General features: G+C 44.3%; 1 protein-coding gene across 1 annotated transcript; it reads left to right on the top strand.

The window, feature by feature from the left end:
• Positions 1–2897: 2897 nt before the first annotated feature.
• On the top strand, positions 2898–9548 carry LOC308461957 (uncharacterized protein; the record flags this gene model as incomplete). The annotated part of the gene is made up of 2 exons (XM_080979127.1): positions 2898–3809; positions 8595–9548. Exons 1-2 carry the CDS (start codon positions 2901–2903, stop codon positions 9546–9548), a joined length of 1863 nt encoding a protein of 620 aa, XP_080835253.1. The 5' UTR covers positions 2898–2900.
• Positions 9549–10763: the final 1215 nt, after the last annotated feature.

Genomic DNA, 10763 nt, shown 5'->3' on the forward strand with positions numbered 1-10763 from the left:
ACAATGCAGGAATAGGCAGCGGTCCCATAGGGGAATCGAACCTGCAACCTTGGCGTCATCAGCACCACGATCTAACCAACTGAGCTGTGCGACTTCCACAAGCAGAAGGTCCAGAATAGAGCTATGGGTGAGCCAGAGGACATGTCCCACCCAACTCTGCATGCAATGCCATTTCCTGATGTTGAAATGAAGATGGCATCCCCGGCTTATGTGCTGCCCTGTGTAACCTAAAGATCTGGAACTGGGTAGCAAGATTTTGAAATCCTGGCATGAAATCAAAACATGTTTTGAAATGTGTAGAACCAGTTGTGCACAGTCATGTTTATTTGGTTTTCAATATCTTAAATAAAAATGTTGCACGCCTCTGCAAATGTGTCAGTCTCTCCTTTTCCCTCTGAGCTCTTTTTGCCATGTGAGCAGGGAGAACAAAAGTGTAAACCAGGCATTTGCAAACTTGGCCCGCCAGATGTTTTTGACCTACAACTCCCATGATCCCTAGCTAGCAGGACCAGTGGTCAGGGATGATGGGAATTGTAGTCCCAAAACATCTGGAAGGCTGTGTTTGCCTGCACCTGGCATAAATCATCTGGGCAGCTGTTGTTGCATACATAAACAGTTTTTTCCTGATCTTTGGGTACATTTGTCACTGAGGAGAAAGAAAAAACTTTTTAATTGCTAATGTGCAAGTGCTCGCTAATGAACTACAGTACAGGGTGGATTATCTCCCTGTGGATAAGATGACAGTCCTGGAAAATGACCAAGTTAGAGAATGTTGTTATCTAAACCTTCAATGAATCTGGAGTTTTTAGTCAGTTGTGAAAACTACCACAAACATGTCCTGTTCCTGGCTGCAGCTTCTTTCTTCCCTCACTCTAGATGGAGGCAATGAATTTTTTAAATTTCATTAATGTATGGGATAGTTGTGGACTTATTTAAAATGCCCAGACTATGGCACACAGTATCCTATTCTCTAATATTTGTAGGTATTTTGCATGTCTTTCATTTTTCACAAGTGAGGGAAAATTTGTGAACAGGTGCCAAAAACTCTGGAAGATTAAGGCATTGCTATGGTGAGTTACTGTCTTTCCTTTTCCTTCTAAGGATGTTAAGTGAGAATTTAGGACAAGATGAGTTATTACTTTGTCTCCTGTAATAATATAATAAATGTCTTGATAGCTCAGACTAGCGGTCCATCTCGTCCGATACTCTTTGTTTCAAACAATGGTCGCCCGTCATGGACCGGCTCCCTGATGCAGCCATGAAACTGATGGCATTTCCCTTGCCTTGTAATTTGTCCACAGCTTCTGGTATACAGAGTCATACCCCTTCTGCATGTTAATGTTTCATTTTTATCTATTCTAGCTTATAGTTGGGGATATTTTGATCCACAGTGTGTGGGGAGGTTTCTAATGTAATTCCCTATTTTATTTTTTATATATATAGTTTTTATTAGATTTTTCTAATTTACACTTCAAAATATTCATTTAAGAAACCTTAAATCAATGACTTCCCTTTCTCTCTTTCTGTGGTTCATTTTGCATACTGTACATCCCTGCATATTTTAAATGAACTAAACCATTCAGCAATCCATTGTTACACCATCAAAACTTGTTTACATTGTTGAAGTTATCTTAATGCTACCAGTGTTTTTAAATGTACACAATTTTCACCGATATAATCAGGAAACAGTTTCTAGTCTTCTTTCAATGAATATTCTGCTTGTTCTCTTATTTTCTAACTCCCTTTAAAGTTGCCTAATGGCCATTGTGTCGCCTTGTGACAATAAAATTAGGTATACGCGTTAATTATGTTTTTCATGGTGGTGGGGTGTTAGAGGACTTCCTTTCCTTTGTTGTAAATATACTGACTTCAATCTGAATTCAAGTTGCAATCCTAATTCTATCTGATCAGACAGAAGTAAATCGCTGGAGAAGTGCAGTCTGACTAAGTTGCATTTTCCAGACTTCTGCTGACATTATGATTAATATAAGTTCCATGGATTTTGGTGCTAGTTTCAAAGGTATGTATGGATGGGCTGAGCTACCCACAGTGGGCCACATTAAAAAACACAATAATTGTATATACTGTATGTATGTATATATATATGTGTGTGTGTGTGTGTCTACTATAAGCATAGGGACACGGGTGGCGCTGTGGGTTAAACCACAGAGCCTAGGTTTTGTTGATCAGAAGATCGGCGGGTCGAATCCCCTTAAGGGGGTGAGCCCCCTTTGCTCGGTCCCTGCTCCTGCCAACCTAGCAGTTCGAAAGCACGTCAAAGTGCAAGTAGATAAATAGGTACCGCTCCAGCGGGAAGGTAAACGGCGTTTGGCATTTCCGTGCGCTGCTCTGGTTCTCCAGAAGTGGCTTAGTCATGCTGGCCACATGACCCGGAAGCTGTATGCCGGCTCCCTCGGCCAATAAAGCGAGATGAGCACCGCAACCCCAGAGTCAGTCACGACTGGACCTAATGGTCAGGGGTCCTTTTACCTTACTATAAGCATGACTAAATCTGGATTGTTTTGTTGAGTGGGTGGTGGTGGGTTTTTTTGATGCTGCCTCTCACTTTTGTGTCTCCTACACAATTACTCATTGCATCCCTTCTGCCCTTCTCAAGCGTTTAATGAAATTTGATGGCTTCATAGACTCATTCCTCTCTTCCCACTCCCTGAATTCTTCAATTCCCACTCCTTGCAGTTTTTAGTTTGCTTCTAATATTGTGGGGGGTTTTCCTGATTCTTATTTTCCTCATTATTGCTTAGCAGCCTTGGGGCTTCAGCAATAATACAAGATGTAAGCCTCAATATAAATTAATGCAACACTCTTGGGTCGGGTGAGGCTATTTACTTCCAATCTGTTTTCCTGTTTCAGTTCCAGCTAAGCCCTTAGAGGGAGATAACATGGGCAGAAGAGAGAATGAGACTACCACGACAGAATTCATCCTGCTGGGCCTCTCTAGTAACCCTCAGACGAAGATCGCCCTCTTTGGCCTCTTTCTCCTCATCTATCTCATCACTGTGGTGGGCAACGGTCTCCTCCTGCTGCTTGCTGTGGTGGACCCCCGCCTGCACACTCCCATGTACTTCTTCCTTGGCAACCTGTCTTTCCTTGACATCTGCTATACTACCAGCACCATCCCCCAGATGTTGGCTCATTGCCTGTCAGCCAAGACCACCATTTCCCATTCTGGCTGTTACGCCCAAATGTACATCTCCCTCTTCTTGGGGATGACAGAATGCTTCCTGCTGGCAATGATGTCCTATGACCGCTGGGTGGCTGTTTGCAACCCCCTGCGCTATAATATCATCATGAGCAATAATGTTTGCATTGCTATGGCAACCATTTCATGGGGCAGCTCCTTCCTGTTGATCCTGGTACCTTCTCTCACCTCACAGGCCTCTCTATGTGGGCATAATGTTATCAACCACATCACGTGTGAGGTCCAGGCTATGCTCAAGTTGGCCTGCTCAGATACTAGTGGAAACCAGGTGTCAATGTTTGCCACCAGTATCCTTACTCTGCTTCTTCCTTTTGGCTTCATCTTGGTCACCTACGCCCGTATTATCACCACCGTGTTGAAAATGCAATCCACAGAGAACAGGGCCAAGGCCTTCTCAACCTGTAGTTCACATCTCATGGTGGTCACCATATTCTATGGAACAGCCATGTCAATGTACTTACAGCCTCAAACCAAGACATCCTCAGATCTAGACAAATACGTTTCCTTATTCTATGGCACCGTCACACCCATGTTGAATCCACTGATCTATAGCTTAAGGAATAAGGATGTGAAACAAGCTTTCCGGAAAGTGACAGGGAGGAAGAGAGACCTCTGATACCTACCAGCCCCCTCCCTTTAATATCAGAAATGCTGGCCTTTTCTTTTGATGTATATTTTTGTATAGGCACACATTTGTACTGGTCCCCGCAAGTGTCTTTTCAACTAATACTTCTGTGTCTAGAAAAAGCTATAATTTGTCACCTAAAGTCTTGCAAAATAGGAAAGCGAGGTTTATGGATAGTGAAATAATGAAACACAAACATTTCTGATGTCGAGCACTGACTTTTGAGCTTGGGAATTCAGCTGTTGTGGAATTTTGAATGTTTGCCCTGGAGAAATGTAGTCACAGCATGAAGGACCTGAGCAAACAAATTCCAGAAGGGAACCTGTTTTAGTCTGCCACAACAAAAACATCAAATACTCCTGTGGCACTTTAGCTGATTTCTTCTTAGGTTTCCATATATTCCTTCATTTTCAGATGTCTGATGATATGGGCTAAAGTCCATTAAAGATTATGCCACAGGTCTGCACTTCCCTGGCCCGTGTCCATTCACTTTCCATTTTTTGTCCCTCCACATTCCCCGGGAAAACCCAGTCTCTACTGCTGAATTGGAACAAACAGCAATTCAGGTTTTCCACAAATTGCCATTTGCTCCAATTCAGTGTCAAAGAGCGGGTTTTCATGGGGAAAGTGGTGGGGCAAAAATAAATAAATGCTTGGAAATGGACTGGAAAGCCCAATTCTGTGCCTGGAAATGCAGCACAAAGGCAAGTGTTATGGAAACACAATTGTCTCAATTCAGCAGCTCCCTCAGAATCACAGAATTGTAGAGTTGGAAGGGACTCTGAGGATCATCTAGTCCAACCCCTACAATGCAGGAATAGGCAGCAGTCCCATAGGGGAATCGAACCTGCAACCTTGGCGTCATCAGCACCACGATCTAACCAACTGAGCTGTGCGACTTCCACAAGCAGAAGGTCCAGAATAGAGTTATGGGTGAGCCAGAGGACATGTCCCACCCAACTCTGCATGCAATGCCATTTCCTGATGTTGAAATGAAGATGGCATCCCTGGCTTATGTGCTGCCCTGTGTAACCTAAAGATCTGGAACTGGGAAGCAAGATTTTGAAATCCTGGCATGAAATCAAAACATGCTTTGAAATGTGTGGAACCAGTTGTGCACAGTCATGTTTATTTGGTTTTCAATATCTTAAATAAAAATGTTGCACGCCTCTGCAAATGTGTCAGTCTCTCCTTTTCCCTCTGAGCTCTTTTTGCTATGTGAGCAGAAAGAACCAAAGTGTAAACCGGGCATTTGCAAACTTGGCCCGCCAGATGTTTTTGACCTACAACTCCCATGATCCCTAGCTAGCAGGACCAGTGGTCAGGGATGATGGGAACTGTAGTCCCAAAACATCTGGAGGGCCGAGTTTGCCTATGCCTGGTGTAAACTCTTCCTAGGAGAAAAGTCTACCCTCCCAGTAACCTTTTCCTTGGGAACTGGAAAGCGAAATATTACCATTTCCCTCTCTTGTGCACACATACGCAGATAAAGGGTGAAAGACATTTGAGTTTAACAAGGGATTTCTCTGTGTTAAGAATATTTAAAAGGTCCCACAGACTTTTATTCTAATGCTTCACTCACTTGCTGCACAATTCTGTGTTTTTAAACTCTGCTGCAGGCTCTCTCTTGCTGGAGCGTATGTTTAGCCCCGCACTTTAGATCTAGGGATCAAGCCAATTCTCCCACATGGAAGGTTTATATCTGTTTTTCTCCCCACAAAACTGGAGTCAGATTGTCTGATATGGCCTGCTCATAGCAGCTTATGCCCAGATGCCGATCAGATTCACATCTGTTTATGTTGCGGAATAGTCTGATGCTTTCAAGCCATTCATTGGGTAACACCAGTGGCAATGATTTTCAAAATGGATCTGATGCAGGAACAGTGAACTGTGATGGACTTTTGGAGTACTGAAGTTGTGCCTCCACCTATGCTCATCCTGTCTATCTGTAAATAAATGCAAATATTACAAAATGGCAATAAGCCTCCTTTCAAAGGAAACCAAACTCAAGTAAGTGCTATTGCAAATGGAGAAATGTAACAGTACAGTCTGTATCCTGTGCAGTCAGCTTTATTGTGTTTTTAATATTTTGGGGGGAGCTGCCCAGAGTGGCTGGGGCAACCTAGTCAGATGGCCAGCATATAAATATTATTATTATTATTATTATTATTATTATTATTATTATTACTATTCACTGTAAGAATAGGCTGTACTGGGCTGATCTTGAAGTCTTCTGGGTCCAATCAAGGAACATAATGCTCAAGGGGGACGGAACTTCTTATAGCAAGTAAACAATTCTCTAAGAGTACCAATTCCTTTGAGTTAATCAATCCCAAAGGCATTGAGATATGTTTGCTCCTCAGATCTGCAGCAAATACACTGGGATATTTTTTAAAATGCTTTGTGTATTCAAAGAACTAAGATATACATGGGCTTATTCATGGGGTGTGATTACAAGAAATGGGTGTTTACTGGAGATAATACAAAAGAGACCCTTCTGCACTGGTAAATATATTTATGGTCCTTAATGCAACTTATTTCCCGGCTCCCTGTCCATCTGTTGGTCTACCTAGCTATTCATCTCTTGTTCTCACTCTCTGGCTTTGCATCTTCATTTTGTTGTCACTGCTTAGGATGGAGCTCAGTCTAACCACATCCCAAGGGCACCATGTTGGCTACCTCTGTAATGCAACATACTTTTGTGTTTTGAGGTGAGACTCTAGAATGTTTTGTGGGTTGTTAGGATGATCTAGGGATGGGGAGAAACTCTGGCCAGGAATCCTTGAGTGCTGTTGTCTGTGTGACAATAGTGAGCTCTGTGGCCCACTGGCCAGTCTCAGTAGAAGGCAGATCCATATGTTCCTATGTACCTGTCAGAGTAAATACTTTACTAACATGGGCCATTGACCTCACTCAACTTAAAGCAGCTTCAGGAAAGCCTGAGTCTATAAATGTGAAGGCAATTGAAGCCAGGCAAGTCAATGGGGCAAAGATCACATAGAACTGTTTCAACTAAATTGGTTTGCAGACTCAAAAACCATTGCAACCTTGAATTCAGAGTAGCTGAAAATCACACAGGAAGATTCATCTGGAACAGTGATTGCCAGCATCTCTCTTGCTGTCAATTGCCTTGCTTCACTGGTCTTCCAACAAATTTAGTTTAGCATTGTCTTCTCTGATTTTGCTGTGATTGTAGCATCTATAAACACCAAGCAGAGGAAATGGATGGGGGAAAGGCTGGGAAATTTTTTATATTCCTCTTTGATCCCTTTGGCAACTTTACTGTTGCCCACCAAGAACGATAGCCCGCTTCCAAAACTCTGACATGAGTCCACTGACTAAACAGGGCACTGTGGAATGTATTGACTTCACAGCTTGTTCCTCAGCTTTCCTCCCATCTCTATCTTGGAAAAAAGAAAAGAAAACCCATGAACGTTGCTTGTACTCAAAATTCAAGTGCCTGCGATTGGGTGGGGAATGGAGCTCATTCCCATCCAGTTTGCAAGCATTTCCCCACCTGAAGCAGTGCTTACTCACTACAAGAAATGCTTTTATTTTTTTAAATGGCTGTTGATAAAACTGGGCTATCCCAGTTCCCCTCAGAAAAACCCTTTGAGGCAGCTTAGGCTGAAAGACTGCCTACGGTCACTGTTACTAAACTTCATGGTCAAACAAATATTTGAGCCAAGGTCCCAGGTGTCCAATATGACACATCCTGCATCTAAGAGAGTTGTGTTATGTTAATCCTATCCCAGTTACATTATTACAGAAATATCTGTATTTACAGGGGCAGAAACTACTTTCTCATAGCATTCTACACCCGAAACAGTCAACAACATCCAGATGTTTCTGGACTAGAACTCCTACCATTCCTGACCACTGCCCGTGTTGGCTGAGGCCGATGGGCGTTGTAGTCTAGAAACGTCAGGTGGGCACCAGATTGGCTTTCATAGCCCTGCACTGTGGGATTCATGCAGCTTTGTCAATAGAGCAGAAGTATGAAGTGAAGCAGAGACTGCAAAGCTAACAGAGGAAGCAAAGGATGAGAAATCTCTGCTGTGATGCACACTGGTGAGGCAGCAGCAGTTGAAGTGAGGTTTAGGAAGGAGAGAGAAGAGGAAGTCACTAACAAACCAGTAGAGATGGCAGAGCAGCTTGCCTCAACCAGGCTTGCCCCACATCTGCAGATGTCATGGGACTTCAACTCCCATCAGACCCAGCCAGCATGGCCGATGGTCATGGAAGATGGGAGCTATAATCCAGCAACATCTTCAGGGCATCTAGTGGACAAAGGCTGGGCTCGAATCACAAGCTGCAAAAGAAGAAAAAGAGGGAAAGAAAGAAACAGGTGCTGAAGGTGCAAGGGAGAGACAGAGAGACAGAAATGAATAATCGGGTATCTTATTGATCAGGAAACAAATAGGGAGGAAAGGGCAGATTACATAGAATCAGAATTGTAGAGTCAGAAGGGACCACATGGGTCATCTAGTCCAACTCCCTGCAATACAGGATTATTATTATTTTTTGCCCAAGGTGGGGCTCAATCCCAAGACGAAGAGATTAAGAGTCTCATGCTCTACCCCTTGAGCTATCCCAGCTCTTGCTGTAACTCATGGTGTGCTTGGGAGATCACAGATGAAATAAATACAACCAAGTGAATGGGGCTTTGTGTGTGCTGGGAATAAGCATGATTTTCAGTTATGGGTGTGGTCCCTCCGTTTGGTCTTCTAAATCTCTCCCACATTTCAGGTACAGGAGGTGAGGCAGATGGGAAACCAAACCGCGACAACATCATTTGTGTTCCTGGGCTTCTCCAGCTTCCCGGAACCCCAAGCCCTGTTCTTCCTCCTGTTTCTGACCATGTATATCACCACCTTGCTGGGCAATGCTCTTATCCTGGTGACCGCAGGGCTAGATTCTGGCCTTCGTACGCCCATGTACTATTTCATCCAGCACCTGTCGTTCCTGGACATTTGCTATTCCTCCGTCACTCTGCCCCACATGCTCAAGAATCTGTTGACGGAGACAAAGACCATCTCTATCCTGGGCTGCCTGGCTCAGCTTTACTTCTTGGTGACTTTTGTAGGGGTTGAGTGCCTCCTCCTGGCCGTGATGGCGTATGACCGATACGTCGCCATCTGCCACCCACTTACGTACACCATCTTCATGAACAGAAAGCTGTGTACCCGGCTGGTGGCAGCCTCCTGGGCCTGTGGCTTCCTCAATTCAGTCCTGCACACGGCCATGACCGCTCTCCTGCCCTTCTGTGCCTCTCACAACCTGGACCATTTGTTCTGCGACGTCCCCCAGCTACTCAGGCTGTCTTGCGCGGACACATTCCCCAACCAAATCACCTTGCTGGCAGTCACCCTGCTGCTCGGCGTCAGTCCTTTCCTTTGCATCGTGGTTTCCTACGTCCACATCGTGGCGGCCATCTTGAGAATCCGTACCAACCGAGGCCGCCGCAAGGCGTTCTCCACCTGCACTTCGCACCTCACGGTGGTCACCTTATTCTATGTTACCTGCATGTTCAATTATAACAGGCCCAGTGCCAGCCGTTCTGTATATTTTGACACCTTGGCGACTGTGCTTTACAATGTTGTGACACCAATGCTCAACCCTATCATATATTGCCTGAGGAACAAAGAAGTGAAGGATGCCATGAGGCGTTTGCTGCACCCCAAGACACCGTCCTCTTTCTAGCACCAGCTATTAGCCAAAATTCCTGATTTTGGAGACTATACAGTATATGCTTGCTGTCGACACACACACAGGGGCTCCAACTTCGGAACAAGCAAGTAGGTGGGCCACTGGCATGATCCAGCAAGGATATTCTTGTGTGGTTATGGTTCAGGGGACTCCTGTCTACCAGCCTTCAGGTTCAGTCGTCTCTTGCATCACCAACATTACCTACCCTCCAACATTTCTCCAAGAAAAATAGGAGAACGTTGATGAAAATAGGAATGTCTTATCAGTGTCAGTTGGGAACTCAGGCTTCCTTCCTAGCTGATGACTCTGTAGTCTCTGACTTGCTGTCTTTGTCACTGCTGGACTCCAGGACTCCATGATGCCATATGCCAATGTGTGTATTATTATTATAATAATAATTTTATTATATGTACCCCGCCCACCTGTCTGGATTGCCCCAGCCACTTTGGGTGGCTTCCAACACATATAAAAACATAAAAAAACATTACACATTAAAAGGCTTCCTTATACAGGGCTGGGAATCAGTGCTTGGTTTAGGATAAGGGTGGAATGCCATCCTAATTCTCTTCAGGAAGAGGTTCCTTTTCAGGTGGATGTAACACTTCAGACCTAACCTTGCCACACCCACACCAAAGTCATCCCACTTCCTCCCAAACCACCCTTTTGTTCTTTTACATTGAACAATGTCCTTAGTGACAAGTCAGATGTGAATAGAGCCCAACGAAAAGACTTAAGTAGTGTGTGGTTGGAGGACACTGGTGGAAGATTAATTGGCCTTGATAACTGGCTGCATGCAAGATGGGGCTTACATGTTACCTGTAGTTACTGATCCCTGGCAGCATCCCTGGGTGGCCTCAATGACCAGGCACCTTTTTTGCAGAACCTTCTTGGTTATAGCTCCCTAGTAACGGAACTTCCTCCAAGGAGGCAGTGGTTTCCACATACAGTGGTACCTTGGTTTATGGACTTAATCCATTCCGGAAGTCCGTTCTTAAACCAAAGCGTTCTTAAACCAAGGCGTGCTTTCCCATAGCAGCGGGGGACTCAATTTACAAATGCAACACACTCAACATGTTCTGCTTCCAAGGCAAAGTTCACAAACCAAAACACCTACTTCCGGGTTTGCAGCGTTCTTAATCCAAGTTGTTCATAAACTAAGCTGGTCTTAAACGAAGGTACCACTGTAATTAGGTTTTGGGTTGTCTCACC

Source organism: Podarcis pityusensis (genome assembly GCF_964106645.2).
Source record: "Podarcis pityusensis genome assembly, chromosome: 13".
In the NCBI taxonomy this organism is placed as follows: domain Eukaryota; kingdom Metazoa; phylum Chordata; class Lepidosauria; order Squamata; family Lacertidae; genus Podarcis; species Podarcis pityusensis.